The sequence below is a fragment of the Melospiza melodia genome, chromosome 13, assembly GCF_035770615.1.
Source record: "Melospiza melodia melodia isolate bMelMel2 chromosome 13, bMelMel2.pri, whole genome shotgun sequence".
NCBI classification, from domain to species: domain Eukaryota; kingdom Metazoa; phylum Chordata; class Aves; order Passeriformes; family Passerellidae; genus Melospiza; species Melospiza melodia.
Window position 1 is genome coordinate 16569707 of NC_086206.1, and position 16363 is coordinate 16586069.

Below are 16363 nucleotides of genomic sequence, written 5' to 3' on the forward strand. Positions count from 1 at the left end.
TGCTCACCCAGCACACCCAGCAGCATCCCTGGCTCTGCCTCTTCCCGAGCTCCATGGCAGCACACAGGGCTCCAGTTTGCACAAACACATGGAGAAATGCCTTCCCCCAGGATTTCCCTCTCTCAGGTTCTGCCAAGGGGCTGTTGGCCTGTGGGAACAACTTCCCAGCATATCCCTGGGGGAGTGCACTTTCCATGTGCCTCAACTGTCCCTGCTGCCATCAGCAGCTCCCACAGCCCAACCAGCCACTCCTTTCAAGGGACAGCACTTGTACAGGGGTGTGTAACCCTGCCCAGACCATCCACAGGGGCAGCTGTGGCTCTGCATGTTGCCCAGCATCCCTCAAAGTGGCTGCAGTGGGGAGCCAAGCCCCCCCTGCCTGCAGAGCTGGTGCTTGATGCCCTCCATGGGCACACAGCAGTGTGAACCCTGCAGGCTTTCCCACAACCATGCAGATTCCATTCTAAAACATCTAATCTCAGCATTTTGTTTTCCTGGGGTACCTTCCTAGACATCTCACACCAGGCTTGGCAAACACCAAAAGAAAGAAAGAAAGCAGAAGTTTTGAATTCCCTTGTAATTCTTTGATCAAATCCCTCCAGCTCCAGCACAGCTCAGGACAGACCTTGATTTCAGCACTAAATCCCAGGACCTGAGGGTGTGGGATGCTGCACCAGGAGACTCCCTCAGCCTGAGTTTTACCAAGCCCACAACACAGCTCAGCAAGAGCTCCCTCTTCTCAAGTGTCAACAACCTCCCTTGGCTTCCCTGGGGGGTTCCAGGGGCTCCTGAGGTGGCACCCAGGGCAGACCAGGGGATAAAGATGCCAGTGACCCCTCTTCCCAGTAACCCAAGCCAATAATGAGCTTGGCAGTCAAACCATCATGGAGAAATGGAGCCATCACTTACTTTGTTCCACAGGACTCGAGGTTGTGGTGGCCACTCCCTGTCAAGAGGAGAAGGAAACCATGAGACACTGCTCATTTTCAGTAACCCTTAATTTTTACCCTCAATGCCCCATTTTCAGTACAGGTAGCCCTTTCACTCTAAATACCCCATTTTTGTGGCAAGTTGGATGGTTTGGCCATGGGCACGAGCATCCTGCTCAGGAGCACATAAATGAGTTTGCCTGGGGGCGAGAGAAGGAAAGGAGAGCTCTGTAAAGCTGCTGCTGCTATTCCTTAGAGCTGGGACCACACCTGCATGAGATGCCAGAGCCTGGACACCAGCCAGGGCTGCACAGAAAGGCAAGGGAACAGTAAAGAAAGCACATGCTACAGGATCTCCTGCTGCACAGAAGCCAAACACTGGCCTATATCAGCTAAGCAGGCCATGGGGACTTGTTCTCTTGACAGAACTGGGTGACAGCCCGAAGCACAGCAGGTCCCAGCACTGACCTAGTGACATCTGCAGGGCAGGGGATGCCCTGATCGTCAGGGATGTGGTGTTCCCGTGCTCTTTCCCTGTCCCTCAGTCAGCCTACCTGTGTGTCCTGCTTCTCCCTGGTCACCGGCTGTGGCATCACCTTCTCCAGCCCCTGGACAAACCAGCTGAACATCCTGCAGACAAGAAACCCCTGGTAGGACTGGCAGCCAGAGCCTTTCTCCAGCCTCAGCTGTCCCTGTGGCCCCAGAGCCTGGCAGAAGGTGCCATGGTGGTTACCTGGTGCCATCCATACCCACGGGCTGAGGGCTCAGGGCAGCCCCTGGCTCCGGCCGGGCCTGGGCCGCCGCTGCCTTCGCTGCCGCCGGGGCACTCGGAACGCCTGCAGCGCTGGGTTTCGACTTCGCCTGGGTTTTTGTCCCTTCTGTGCCTGCTCAGGTTTATTGGAAAGAAGGAGGATTGGCAATGGAGCTGTCATAAATCGTTGGGAAGTGGAGCAAGCCAAGAAGGGCCACCCTGTCCCGTGGAGGGACAGGCCTCAGGGGCTCCCCTGGCAGCCTGCCTGGGCGAGGACATGGGCACATGGGGACACAGGCTGTGTGGGGCTGTGCAGGGATGGCAGGACCTGTGTCCCCACCCCTCCTTCACTCCTCTTGGCACAGATGAAATCCCGGCCATGGAGACGAGGGCAGCCCACCCCAGCCAGGCCCAGCGGATCAGATCGCTCACCTTCCACCGCGTCTTCACTCTTCTCCTTCGGCTCTGTCTGCAGAGGGACAGAGGGACGGATGGATGTGGCAAAGCACTGCCCGTGGCCTCAGGCCAGCCCAAGTGGACATGTCCCCAGCGCAAGAGGACCTTCATGCTCAGCCCTTCATGCTTACCCCCACATGCTCAGCCCCACATTCTCAGCCCCTCATGCTCATCCCCTCATGCTCCTCCCACATGCTCATCCCCACATGCTCAGCCCCACATGCTCAGCCCCACACATCACTGCTCTGGTTTCAGCCCCACTGCCCTGACAACAAGCAGTTAACCCAGACAGCAGCGCTGCTGACCCCAGTCCCAAATGAAGGGTCCTCCTGCATCAGGGTGGAGGAACACCGGGACAGCACCAAGAGGTTTCTTTGTGCTCTGCGGAATTCCCCTGGGTTTTCCTCCCCAAGGTCCCAGCTGGGGTGTGCAGAGGATGAAGGCAGGGAGCTCACCCCATTCTCCTCTCTGCCCGGTAGCCCCCGCTCCTCCCGAGCTCCGCAGCGCTCACCTCTGGCTTTTTCATCCCCTCTGGCTGCGGCAGAATCCTCTCGAAGCCCTGTGAGAGCCAGCTGAGCACCCGCTGTCCTGCCCTGCGGGGAGAGCGCCGCGCTCGGGGAGCTCATCCTGCTCCCTCCTGCCCTCCCGCATCCCCCAGCTCATCCTGCTCCCTCCTGCTCTCCCGCATCCCCCAGCTCATCCTGCTCCCTCCTGCCCTCCCGCATCCCCCATCCCGGCCGGGCACGCACCACTGCTCCGGGGCGCTCTCCAGCTCCCCCTCGGACGCGTCCTCCTCGGCATCGAAGGGAGTTATCTCTGCAAGGAGAGCGCTGCTGAGGACATGGGGAATTGCACTGCTGGCAGCTCCAGGTGTCCCCATCAGCCAGCGCAAGGGGACAATGGTGCCGGTGTCACCAGCCGGGGAGTGGGATGGGGAGTCCCAGGATGCTGCACACTACAAACTCCCAGCTCTCCTTACCCAGACCATCGTCGTCCTCATCCCCAATGACCTGGACCTCTGTCTGAAAAGCCAAACGTATTGTCTGAAAACCTGACAGCCCAAGAGAGGGATCACCCCTCTGAGTGGGCTTTCCCCAGGGATGGATGAAGGTAGAAACCCATGCAGGGCAGGTTTAGTGCTCACAGTTACACCAGAAGAGTGATAAGAAGGGAAAAAGAAAAGGTAAGAAGAGGCAGAAGCTCAAACATACCAAACCATTTCCCAGATCTGTTTCCTACCTCATCAGCAACGTCGATGCTTGTCTCGAAGCTCTTCCCGAGTGCCTGCAGCCCTGGGGCTGGGGCTGGCTGGGGAATCACCTTCTCCAGCCCATGGGAGAGCCAGGAGAGCACACTGCTCCCCACACTGCCAGGGAAAGGGGTGAGTCAAGCTGGGAATGCCATCCAAGGCATCCCCAACAAAAAGCAAAATCCCAAGCAAATCATGCTGCACAAAGGGTGCAGGAGCTGTACCTGTCAAACACAGAACTCGAGTCCTCAGAAGCCACAAAGGTCACTTTCTTTTCTGTTTCTTCAATAGCAGCAAGGGAAAATAAGACAAGCTCCTGTCAGCACTCTGGCAGCCCCAGGAGGCCAGGCAGGAGTGGACAGGAGGGTAAAGGAGCACTGACGTGCAGCCTGCGCCATGTGGGGCTTACCCTCCGTGCGTGCCCGCTCAGCAGCGTCTGTGGGGCCAGCAGCCTTTCCTGTCGGTGCCTTCAGGACAAAAGGCAGGAGGAGTCAGAGAATGAGGCACAGGGGACACCGTCCCTGTTCAAAGGTGGCTGCAAACCCCGGGGACTCCCCACGCTCCTGCAGGAATGCATCCCGGCCCCCTTCCCTGCTGGGGATGCTGCAGAGGCACCAGGCACCTCTCACCATGCTCACGGTGTCCCCATCACCCCCAGGTGGCCCCCTGCTCACCTTGGCTGGCTGCACAGGGCTCTCCTCTGCCACGCGGGGCACCGGGGGCTGGGGCACCACCCGGTCGATCCAGCCCATCATCCCGCTGGCTGCGGGCACTGCCCGGGCTCTCCAGCTGGCAGGAGCCCAGCACGGGGTGCACAGTGCCCAGGAAACACCGGCTGCTCACTGGGCTGGCTCCTGGGCAGCCCAAGAAGGTCCTTGGTGTCCTTCTGTGTCCGCGTCCTGCTTGGGAAACACGGCACTGCAGCACAGCCAGAGCAAACCCTGCTCAACCCTCATCCCTCACTGCTGCTGCGAGCAAAATAAACACTCTGTTTTATTCTCACCATCTCAGTTAAACTTGCTTTTCCTGAAGGTAGCTCCTCAGTTAGATGTTTTATTTTCACACCTGTCCTCACCAGGAAGCCATTGCAGATGGATCACAAAAGCTGTGATGCTCTGCTCTACTCTCCCCATCATTTTTCATTTGAGGGAAGCTGAACAGTAATTTGAACAGAATTTTTTTATGAGGAAGTTCATGTCACAACACACAAATCCCCTCTTTCTGCCCCTACAAAACAACCCTGCTCCACCACCTTTCAGCCACACCCCAGGGCCATGGTGGCTGCTGGGGGCTCTGGCAGGGCAGCAAAAGCACCCAGCACTGGCTGCTGTGATGGTGATAGGGCACGTAAAAGTGAGATTTTGCAGAGCTGTCCAAGCTCTGGCTGCTTGGCCTTTTTGGGTCCCTTCCTTCCCTTTGTGAAGCAGCTCCAGGCTGGGATACAACACCAGTGAGCCAAGTGACACTGCACATTGCTGTTACTTGCTGTTGCCCCTGTGAAGGGCTGTGCTCTGCCCAAAATGCCCCTCTAGAGATACCCCACTCTGCCCAAAATGAAGGGCTCAGAGCACCTCAGACAGCCCCAGGTGATACCTGCAAAGGGCAAACGGAAGCAGAGCCCTGAGCTCCTTCCAGCCCGGCCAGGAAACTGCACAAGGGTTTCAATCCCAGTCCCACATGCAGTAGGTAGAGGCTGGGAGCTGCTCAGCTCTGGGCTCTTTGAATTAACCCCTCATGCAGCTTTCAGGCATGCAGGATATCCTCAGTTCCCTTGAGATGGCTCACTGGGGGCTCTCCAAAGCCTGGCTCCTTAAATCTAGGCTGGGGTTTGCAGGGAGGGTGATGTGTGCCCTCAGCCCTTTGCTTGCCTGCACCTCCATGCACTCTCCCAGAGACCCCCCAGACCCCACAGCTGGGCAGAGTGGCTGTTAAACACCTCCTGAGGCCTGACAGCCAGAAATCAATTTAATTATCTTGTATCTCTCACTGGGTACAATGCACACAACTGAGCCCCAACAATCCTGGAGAAAGCCCCCTGAGGCTGCAGCGAGCTCCCCTTGTCAGCCAAGGGCTCCTCCTCCCTCACCCTGAGCTTGTGCAGCTGTAAAAGCCTGGACCATATCCCTGTCCCTGGTCTGGGAAAGAAAGTGGAGGGCAGTGACTGCTCCTCTGGCAGATCTGAACAAAAAATGGGCAGAAACATTTGTGGGTCCCCACAAAACTAGCTGCTAAAAGAAACAGGAATAAGGAGCCAGGATTTGCCTTCAGGGACATGAAAGAGTTGGCAGCCTCATGCACCTGCTGCACTGCAGGCACCCAGCGGTGCCACCACCTGTTGTGGCAGCTCCTTTGGCCAGCCAGCAAAGGGCCTTGGTCTCATTTCTAGGAGCAAGAAGGGCACAGACCCACAGCCCCATTTGGAGCAGGGAGCACTGTGGCCTTTCCTCCCCCCAGCAGCTGATCAAACCTCCATCCACACCACCCAGCCCTCTCAGCATCACTCCCCATGGACCAGCACAGCTATTCCAGATCCCCAAACCCCCTGTGATGGCAGAGGTGGCCCTGCAGAGCCTCCCTCGCCTCCCTGGCTGGCACTTACCCCCGCGGGCTCAGCACTGCCTCCCTGGGCAGCCACCCTGGCACGGAGAGCTCCCCTGGCCACTGCAGCTCGCCACTGCCCCCCCAGCCACCCCGATCGGCTCAGGGCTCTGGGGGATTAGCCCCGTGCTGCCTGCAAATGGGATTACTCAGCTGTCCTGAGTGGCTTCCAGCAGCCTGCCTGCCTTTGGTGCAGGGTGCTGCAAAAAAAACCCCTAAAATCAAACAGGTTTGAGCAGCCTCAAAATCCCAAAGGTACCCCAGGCACTCACCAGCAGCGCTGTAGGGAAGGCAGGCGTCTCACCCATGGGCAGGGGGAGCAGGGATGTGCAGAGGAGCAGCGCTGGAGCTGCTGAAGCCCCGTGGGGTGACACAAGGTGATGTGCCCAGGGTGCTCCACCCACAGCTCTGCCCCAGCTCCTGAGCAACCACAGCAAATCTGCGCTGGGCTGGGCTAAGCCTCCCCTTGCTGAGCCTGCCAATTGTGCTTGATCCGTTTACCTCCAGCCCTGCACGACTGCCAGCCTTTCCCACTGCCCCTAATCTTGGCCACAATGACACCCTGGAATCCAGCATGGCTTCTGTGGCCCATGTCCAGCCTGTTTCTGCATGCCCAGAGCTCCCTGACCTGCTTCCTCCTCCCCTGGCTCCATGGTGTCTCCACCCTGGTGGGCAACAAGTGCCTGGCCATCGTGCCTGGCCCCAGAGCTCTGTAGCAGGCTCCTCTCCTGCTATCACAGGATGGGGGATGCAAAACAAACCCTCAGGAGAAGCTTGAACAGTTGGATGTGGGGCTGGGATCCCAGAGCACAACATGCAGCAGTTTCTGCCCCCTGAACAGCTGCTCCCTTCTGGCAGGATGAGACTCCTGCCTGCTCCTGCCTTGAAGCTCCCAGGGAGGAGTTTTGCCCTGGGGAGGGATTATTCCAGTTCTAGCAGGGGCAAAACCACTCAGAATACTGTGCTTGTGTTTGTTTTCAGCCCCTGGGAGCCTGCTCATACCCTGCATCTTCTACTTACCAGGAAGATGAACCATCAATTCTACTTCAAAAAAGTTCAGGGGAAAGAAAGAAAATATGAAAAAACCCCAAACAGAGTCAGACAGAGCATGAAGACAGATGAGGAGGCAGTGCTTGGCACATGGCCTCCTCTCCAGAAACCTTACACACCCACAGGAAGGTATAAATAACTATAAATTTATTAGTAAAGCAAAACCATTTGACACTCACACAGAAGAGCGGGATGTGTTATTACAATATATATACACACATACATGGAGTATCATCTTAGAAACACATGGAGAGCAGTGTTAAAGGCACTGCAAGCCACACAAACCTCAGCAACCTTGGCTGTGACTCCTGACAGCCCTGGGAACTCTGCTGGAGTCGTGAGCACAGGTTGGGAGGTCCCCAGGAGTCTCCCTGACCATGAAGTCCCTCAGGTCCACGCTTGGAGGCACTCAGGAACAAGCCCAGGGTCCAGCTGCCACCTGTGCTCCTGCTCTCCCCACTGAGCATCCCAGGCACGCTGTGAGAGCAGCATCTTCACATCCACAGAGTGCCAGGGGTGGCTGCCAGGAGATGCTGGGGAGAGCTGGGTGCTCACCCAGCCTGGGGGCAGCTGCAGCCCCAAACCTCACTGGCCTGCCCTTACTGAATCTCAGATTTCACCTGCATGCACAGGAACCTTCCCACAGGGGAACTCGCCACCCAATGGAGAAAGAGTCCAACTCTGAAGTACAAGAGGGTTTTGCCTATTCTGTAATGGTCAGGCTTCAGCTGCAGCCTGGAGTTGATGGTAAATACCCAAGGGAAGTGCAGAATGTGCTCTCCTCCCTCCTCTTCTCCCTGCAAGGGCAGGCTTGAGTGCCCAGAGATGGTCCCAAAACTCTGTCAGAGGATGCTTTCCCCTTTGTCCCCCAGTCCAGCACATGGGCCCTGAGACCAGAGCATGAACATCTTCCCACCCAGACTGCAGAGATGGCATCTGCTCACTGGAGAGCTGGCATGGCCACCTGAGCATCCCATGGTCCCAGGGGTGTCCCTGCCACAGCTAACTCAGCTCAGCTGATGCACACAGCTGCTCCACAGCACTGCCAGGGGAACCAACTGCACTGAGCCCACCCCAGTGTCAGGACACCTCCCAGAAATGTCTGACAGTCCTTCACTGACCTAATCCCCAGCCTTGGAGATGGAAATGGCAGCTCCCAACCCAGTCCCCATTTCCTGCAGCTCTGCTCTGGCTCTTGGTCCTGGCTTGGATTCACTTGTCAGAGCATGGGCAGCATCCCATGCCAAGCTGCCAGGTCACAGGCACTGCCCATGCCCAGTGAAATGCATGGCCTGCTGTGGGCAAGGAGCAGCAAGACTCGGGTCCTAAACACCTGATCCCACCATCAGTGGTTGGGTACCACCAGGATCCAGCCTCAGCCTGGGAAAGGAATTTGGGGCTGGGGAGAGCAGAGGGAGGTGGGAAGGAAAGAAGAGACTTCACAATCAGTATGGAAGATGGAATGAAAAACAAACCACTGCTTACAAATAAAGAACTGAACAAAGAAAAGAAGCTGAGAATGTCCTTTAAAAGTATAAACTGAGGAAGGAAAGGGACTGAGACAGCTGAAGGCATCCTGTAGGTAGGGTCAGGGCAAGTGAAGATCAGTAAAAGCCCAGGTTACAGACTACCTACTCCTGGACCCAGGAAGCCAGAGGAACAGCAGCCCTAGAGAGCAGGACTTAAGTCCTGGAGAACACCCACAAAACCTCTGCCCAACCCAACCCAACCCTCCTCTCCACCTGCTCAGCCTGCCTGCCACGGAGAACCATCCTTTGGGAGGAACCCCCCTAGCCAGCCCCTCAGCATCCTCACTGGGCTGCAACCAGGCCCTGAACTGCCTCGAGCACTTCCCACAGGGCTGATGGCACAGCAGCTCCAGCACAGGAACTCTCTGCGGTGCTGCAGGGCAGTGAGGAATGCAAGAGGCCAAGCAGAGGAAGGAGCCTGAAAGTTGCTCAAAATAAACACCAAAAGTGAAGTGCAACAGGTACAGAGTAGAGACATGGTTTACTCCCCAGCGGGCTTTGGCCCCAGCTGCTCTTTGGTTTGAAAAGGAAACACCAGCAGTGAGCAGAGCCCTGAGTGTGATGCCCCAGGGACAGCAGCCCCCAGGCCAGCCTGTGCCTCCCCACACAGCAGCACAGTGCTGCTCCTGTGCCTCCTGCTGCTGCCACCTCCTCCCACCTCACTGGCCACAACCCGACCTAAAGGCACAGCAGTGGCGATGGAGCTGCTTCCCCCACCCCCGCAGGCAACACTGCTGCTTCCAGCTGGAAAATGCTCCTATAAAAATATACCCAAAGCTCTCTGTGGCCACTCAGTGCCCACCCCACCCACAAGCTCCAGCTGCATGTTCTCCATGGGCTTCAGCTGGGTCTGGGCTCCTGCAGGACAGCAAATGAAACAAGAGACTGAATCACCATGGACTCACAGCCAGGCCTAATAATGTTCTAATCCTGATCCATCATGTTTTTGAACCTGGAGGCACCTATTCACCAGCTGATGACCTGAACCTGGACTCACCCCTGCCAAGCTCCCCACAGCATCCCCTCTCTCCCTGGCATGGGGTCCCAGATGAGTCTCTCTGCCCAGGGCACTGCTTGGCCACTGCCACATCCTAGGCAGAGCCTCACTGGGATACCCAGGGCTTTCCCAGCTGCTCAGCACAAGAGAAACACCCCCCAACAGTCCCTGTGTCCAGCTGCACCAAGGGGACAGCACCTGGCAGCCCCATGGCTCTGCACAGTGTGGAGCTGTGTCTGGGCCCAGCACCACCCTCCTCTGCCCCAGGTGCCAGGCAGTCACCCAGGCTCCTGGGGAGGGAACAGAGCAGGGCACAGCCAGCTGATCCAGCTGATGATTTCTCCAAACCCTCCTCTGCTGCTCTAGAAAGAAACAGCAGCGCCACAACAGCCCATGGAGGCAGCAGCTGACTCTATCTCACAACCCCCTCCTGGCAAAGCTGAGCCTCTCTGCAAGCTCTGAGCCCTGGGCACTGATCCTGGCTGCCAGTGACCACTGAAACCCTGGCAGCTGTGCTGGCAAAGAGCAGAGGAGCCATGGCCCAAGGAAAGAACAGAGCAAGGGTTCACGGGGGTGCCACAGCCCTCATCTGGTCCCACATTCGAGCCTCCATCACCATCAAGCCCTTCTGCAAAGACAGGATTAGCCTTGCTTTGTTTGGACTCTCTTTTACTCCTACAGTAAAGCATACACTGAACTTACTACATATTAAACAGCAAAAACCAGTTACCTAGAACTAAAGAGCTCTTTAAAAATCCAAGTTACCACATCTCTTTTGTTTTTTTAAAGATTCAGTATGACATCAAGTTAAACTATACAGTATTTTTAATGAATTTTAACAAACTGCTTTTATAAAAAAAAAAAAGGTAAAACAAAAAAAAAAGAGGAAAAAGAAACACAGATGGAAAACTTGGTAGGAAGTTCTACATCTTTGAGGCAGCACAAAGTAAGATAACCATCATGGGTCCCTCTTCCTTGGGCAGCAGAGAGAGCACAGTCTGTTTTAATCAGCTTTAAGTTGCACATGAAGAAGAATCAGCCCCAGGGTCTACCCTGTCACTTCCCTGTCCCAGCCCCTCAAAATGCGCCCTGTTCCCCCACACTGCACTGGAAATGGAAAACTAAAGCCTTTCTTCACCTTTCAGACAAGTGTCCCCCAACAGGGATGCAGGCCCAGTTCTGCAAGGTTAATCTGCCTACACTTGCCATGGACAACAGCCATAACCTTGTCCTTGTGCAGCACATGGGCAACACCCTGGCTGCTCACTGCAACCTCACAGGAGCACCAGCCAACTCCAGAGATGGGCTGAGGCTGGCAGGGACCTCTGAAGACCCCCAGGTCCAACTCCTTGCTTGGACAGGTCAGCTACAGCATATTGTTCAGGACCACATCCAGCCAGGGCCTGAACATCTCCACAGATGGACACTCAGCATCTCCAAAGATGGAGGGGGAAGGCTGGGGGACAACCTAGTAGGCACATCTTCAACCTCCAAGGCATCTAACTGACATGTAATGGATCTCTTGGACATGAGAAGCCTGCAAATTCCTGCAGATGAAAACACCTGAGGCTGCATCAACCTTGCTAGGGGAGATTTATTTTGAAGTGATGTTTACAAGAAGTGTGCAAAACCTGAAGAATACAGACGAGGTAAAGAAAGGGCAAAGGGGTAAAACAGGACTCCTGCAAGAGGGGAAAAATAGACTTCTCCTTTACCCACTGCTAACTTTGCCCTCCCCAAGTAGCTGAGCCTGCAGGCCATAAAGGATTCTCCTGACTCACTCTGGTTCCTCCAGCAAATCAGACACCAAGCCCCTGGCACATGCTGTGGGTTATGCTGGCCATGGCAACACCTCTGCAGCTGTAGGTTATTGTAGTGTTCATCTCACCCCTTAGTGTTGGAGCTGTGACAGCCCTTGCCTGACCCTGCTGGAGGTACCACAGTCAGCCCAAGGGTGCTCAGGGGCTGGAGGCAAGGCAGGAGAGGGGAAGTGCCTTGGGAAGCAGCTCTGGAATGGCAGGCTTTTGGTTGGGAGCAGGGAATGAATGCTGTAACAGAACCATGGAACTGTTAGGGCTGGAAGGACCTTTGGAGATTATCTAGTCCAACCCCCCTGCTAAGTTAGGGTCACCTAAAGCAGGTTACACAGAAATTTGTCCAGGTGGGTTTTGAATGTCTCCAGAAAGGGAGAATCCATGATCTCCCCCCAGGCAGACTGTCCCAGTGCTCCTTGCCATGCTTTCTGGTGGCAGCTTCCTACAGCTCCCTGTGCAGCTGGCAGGGACAGGGGGCAGGCAGGCTCACTCAGACCCCTGCAGAGTGTGACAGCCAGCCACTGCAAAAGCAGCAATGCCAAAGTGCTTTTTGGAGCTGTGGAGCCCCATGGCTTTTCCCTTTCAACACTCTAGAAGGAGGGAGAGCAGGGGAGGTTGGGGCAGTCAATCAACACTAATGATCTCAAATGATGCCCTCAACTGAGCCTGGACCAAGTTGGGAGACCCCAGCAGCAGAAACCTGCCATCTCTATGCCAAGCAGCACTCCCTGGGAGAAGGGAGGGCTGCCTCTGCCTTGCTCCTAAAGCCTCTCCAGAAGGAGAGTCACCCAATCCTCCCCACCAACCCTGCCAGGCAGGACAGGGGAAAAAGGCTGCACGCAAAGAGCTGGTACCTGCAACAGACAGCTGAGCTCCCAGGACTGGAACTGCAGGTACAGCACAAACTACAGTCCAGGGAACACCAGGCATCCACAGGCACAGCTTCCTCCCTCCACCTCCCTCCTTTCCTTTCCACCCCTTTGAGATGTCCACGTCGTCTGTTGCTACTTCCATACCGGTGGCATATCTGAGGCCAGAGGAAAGTTTACCTGCCCACACGCCGTGCCCCCCCTTTCCCCCACACTCCCTGGAGGCTGGAGAGGGAAGGCCGAGGCTTGGGAGCGTCCCATGCAAGCTGAAAGCCAGGGTGGGGCGGGAGGCTCACGGCAAGCAGGCGGCCACCTGGTAGGCACCCTCGGCCGTGTGCTGCACGCTGTGCTCCTGCAGCAGGCCCAGGTCCAGGAACCTCTCCCCGCACCACATGCACTTGTACTGCTGCTCGCGGGCGTGCACGCTGTGGTGCTTGTTGAGGTGCTCGCGCTGCTTGAAGGCCTTCTCGCAGGAGGAGCACTTGTAGGGCTTCTCGCCCGTGTGCACGCGCCGGTGCCGCTGCAGGTCCGACGCGTACTTGAACCGCTTCTCGCAGTCGGGGCACTTGAGGGGCTTCTCGCGGGCCGGGTCGCAGCGGTGCTGCACGAACTCCGAGGAGGAGAAGAAACGTCTCTCGCAGAGCGTGCACTTGAGCGGCTTCTCGGCGCAGTGGGCCAGCTGGTGCTTCTGCAGAGCCGAGGCCCGCTTGTAGGACTTGTTGCACACCGCGCACTTGAAGGGCCGCTCCGCGTTCTGCACGCACTTGTGCCGCAGCAGTTCCGAGGACTGGTTGAAGCCTTTCTGGCACACGTTGCACTTGAAGAGGTTCTCTATGCCGTGCACGTGCTGGTGGTACACCAGGTGCGAGGGCTGCACGAAGCCCTTCTCGCACAGGTTGCACTTGAAGCGCTCCTCAGTCTTGTGCGTGCGGCGGTGGCGCATGAGCGCGTACTGCTGCTTGAAGCTCATCTGGCACAGGTCGCACTTGAAGGGCCGCTCCTCGCTGTGCGTGCGCTCGTGCTGCCGCAGGTCCGAGGGGCGCTTGAAGGCCTTCTGGCACTCCCCGCAGCGGAAGGGCCGCTCCCCGCTGGGCGTGCAGGGGTGCTGCAGCAGCTCCGATGATTCCTTGAAGTGCAGCTCGCAGACGTTGCACTTGAAGAGGTGCTCCCCCGAGTGGGCGTACATGTGGCGCACCAGGTGGGAGCGGTGCTTGAAGGTCTTCTCGCACACCGTGCACTTGTAGGGCCGCTCGGAGCTGTGCGTCCGTTTGTGGTGCACCAGGTGGGAGGACTGGCTGAAGCTCTTGTCACACAGCGTGCACTTGTACGGCTTCTCGCCCGTGTGGATGCGCTCGTGCCGGGACAGCTCTGAGAGGTGCTTGAAGGTTTTCTGACAGATGGAGCAGCTGTAGGGCTTCTCCGAGGGGTCGAGAGGCTGCGGATGCTCTACCTCGGGAGGCTTGTAGGTCTTCTCACAGATGGAGCACTTCATGGTGTTGCCGTTGTGGACGTTGTGGTGCTGCGCCAGCGAGGTCAGGAGGGAGAAACCCATCTTGCAAACCCCACACACGAAGGGCTTCTGCTCCACCTGGATACACTGGTGTTCGAGGAGGTCGGTGGCCTGGTGGAAGATCTTCAGGCACTGGGTACACTGGAAAGAGCGGTCATGGCTTGGCAAGCACTGGTGCTCGTGGGGGTTGGAGAGGTGGGCGAGGTCATGGCCACACACACCGCACTTGTGGGACGGCTCTCCAGCCTGGATGGGGGCGTGCTGGTGGTGCTGCAGTCCAGGGTCTGGCTGGAGCAGGATGCCGTACACGGCACAGCCCAGGGGGTTGTCAGCAGTGCTGGGAGGGATGGAGTGCTCTGGGAGGGCGGCTGCCCCAGCGTGGTGCTGCTGCGGTGGCGGCGGCTGCTGTGGTTGCTGCTGTTGCTGCTGCCAGCTTTCTGACATGCTTGGGGAAAAAAATGGGATTTTAGCAGTGATAGCTTCAGCTTCCCGGATGAAAGGGTTCAAGTAAAAGCAAGACACAAAGATTCTGAGATCCTGATTCCCTGTAAATGATCCCCTCAAGCTGAGACCAGAAAATCCAGCCCACAGCCAGGATCCTGGGAAGAAAAGTGGTGAAGGGACTCCAGAGCCTCCTCCTTAGACCAGCACAGGTTCTTTATGGACTGATTTGGTCTGGCTTTTCCTTCTTTTGGACAAAGGAACAGGAGGCAGAGGCAAGTGCCTTGAAGAGGGCAGGAGGATCTTCTCCGTGCTGGCTGCGACGTGCTCACACTTGTGAGTGACACAGGATGCAACCCAGGGAGCAGCTCTCTCTGCAGGAAAGAAGACAGCTCATGTCAGGTGTTAGAAGAAATGTGGGCAATTCTCCATCAACCTTCCCTCATGGCTCTCTTTGAAAACTCTCCTGCATCCCTGAAAAGCTACCAGGAAGCCAGTGGAACCAGAGCTCTACTTGCTGCTGTGCAAAGGGCCTGGGACAAGGAGTTCTCAGCCTGGAAAGGGCTGGGCTCAGCTTGGACACAGTTTGGGTGTTGTGCTCTCACAAGAGCCAGCACAACTGCCCAGGGCCTGCTCAGCTCAGCCCTGAGTGGTCACTGGATCTCCAGCACTGCTATGGCCCTGTCCCTGGACATTGGTCTCTCTGCACAGGCTATGCACCTGATTGATGCACCAAACGCTATGCAATCAAGAAGCTACTGGTTTAGATTTTACACATCTTGACATGATCCCACTCCAGCTGAAACAGCTCTTTGAAAAGGTTCTGCTCCTCCTGAAGCCTGGATATCGAGCCCATTACCCAAGGGATGCATGCAAAGCATTTCCCCTTCTCTGGGCAGCACTTGAGACTGGAAGAGCCAGGGAGCTCAGGAGAATATTTGCCCTCAGTGTTATCCTATCCTCAGACACAGGGATCACTCTGTGAAGATAAAAGTAGAGTTAAAGCAGTGGCTTAGCTGAACCTCCTACCAAACCCTGTAATAAAATTACACTGAAGCCAACCAACCTATGCCAGAGCTGCAGCCTGGCCTTGCCACAGAGCATCATCAGGCTCACTGAAAAGTGAGATGTCCAATAAAACCTGGCACCAGCTTAGAGAAGAATAAGACCCACCAGCGAGCAGCAGATAGCAGCAGTGTCAACACACCTCAAGAGAGAAGAAGGTGCAAGCCCTGGTGAGCAGCAGCCACCAGCACTCCTGAGCCTTGAGAGCATCCCCATGTCTGCATCAAAACATCTGCCCTCGGGGTAAGGAAATCCTTGGTCTACCACAAGAATATTTTTTATGTTTAAAACTATGCAATAAAGAGCACCAGAGAATCCCATTCCCCAGCATCCCCACCTCCAATGGCACTCAGCTGAGACTGGGTTGAGCCTCACAGCTCAGGTAGGGCTCTGACTGTGGGGACACTTCATTATTTTGTGCTCCAGCAGTTTGGGGCAGTAAAGCCCCCAGAGGCACCATCGCAGCCCTGCCGGCACGCAGGATGCTCTCCTTCTCCTACAGAGCTCACCTTGACGGAGCGAGGGCTCGCAGCGCCGGTACCTGCACCGTGCTCGGCGGGACACGAAACTTCAGCCCAGCCCGGGCGCCACCTTCCCCCGCACACACCGCCAACCGCAGCAGGACGAACCCACCGGCGGCGCATCCCGGGCTAACGGGGAGGTAGGATTGTGCCCCTCGCAGGGGAGAGCGATACCAACCTTGGCTTACCGAGGGCTCTGCGCGGGGACCCGCGTCGGCGCCAGCTCCAGCCTAACTCATCCCTCCGTGGGAGGTGGGAAGCGACAACCATTTAGGGAGCGCGGTCGGGAGCGCAGAGGTACTTTCAAACTGGCGAGGCGGCCTGCTCGGCATAGCCCGGCTGCTCCCGCCGGGCCCGGGCCGCCTCAGGGCCGCGGGGCGCGGGGGCGGCCGGGGAGCTCGCAGGCCACCAGCAGCCGCCGCCGCCGCAGCCCGCGGCCAGGCCCGGCCCGCCGCTCGCCGCTCCCCATCGGGCGGCCCCGCTGGCAGCGCGGGGACGGCGCCCCGAGGCCTTCACCGCCGCCGCGCCGGGAGGCCCCGCGCTGGGTCGGGTGTAGGGGGTCGCTGCCCGCCCGGGGCCGCCCC

At 57.2% G+C, this 16363-nt stretch overlaps 2 protein-coding genes across 3 annotated transcripts in view; both read right to left on the reverse strand.

Moving 5' to 3' along the window:
- CNGB1 (cyclic nucleotide gated channel subunit beta 1) overlaps positions 1 to 4331 on the reverse strand; it is a 29423-nt gene extending 25092 nt beyond the window's left edge. The window contains exons 1-11 of the mRNA XM_063168332.1: positions 4060 to 4331; positions 3795 to 3852; positions 3610 to 3667; positions 3376 to 3502; positions 3116 to 3158; positions 2886 to 2952; positions 2648 to 2729; positions 2113 to 2149; positions 1663 to 1813; positions 1484 to 1559; positions 910 to 946 (exon numbers count right to left, since the gene is read on the reverse strand). Coding sequence (XP_063024402.1) covers positions 910 to 946; positions 1484 to 1559; positions 1663 to 1813; positions 2113 to 2149; positions 2648 to 2729; positions 2886 to 2952; positions 3116 to 3158; positions 3376 to 3502; positions 3610 to 3667; positions 3795 to 3852; positions 4060 to 4140 — 817 coding nt within the window. The 5' untranslated portion in view covers positions 4141 to 4331. The remainder of the gene's footprint in view (positions 1 to 909; positions 947 to 1483; positions 1560 to 1662; positions 1814 to 2112; positions 2150 to 2647; positions 2730 to 2885; positions 2953 to 3115; positions 3159 to 3375; positions 3503 to 3609; positions 3668 to 3794; positions 3853 to 4059) is intronic.
- Positions 4332 to 7163: 2832 nt separating this feature from the next.
- On the reverse strand, positions 7164 to 16150 carry ZNF319 (zinc finger protein 319). Of its 2 annotated transcripts, none has more exons than XM_063168052.1 (2): positions 15968 to 16150; positions 7164 to 14567 (listed from the first exon to the last, which is right to left on the reverse strand). In XM_063168052.1, exon 2 carries the CDS (start codon positions 14194 to 14196, stop codon positions 12535 to 12537), a length of 1662 nt encoding a protein of 553 aa, XP_063024122.1. In that variant the 5' UTR covers positions 14197 to 14567; positions 15968 to 16150; the 3' UTR covers positions 7164 to 12534. The 2 variants fall into 2 exon arrangements, with proteins under 2 accessions (XP_063024122.1, XP_063024121.1); XM_063168051.1 differs by having other exon boundaries at positions 15958 to 16150.
- Between the last annotated feature and the right edge of the window lie 213 nt (positions 16151 to 16363).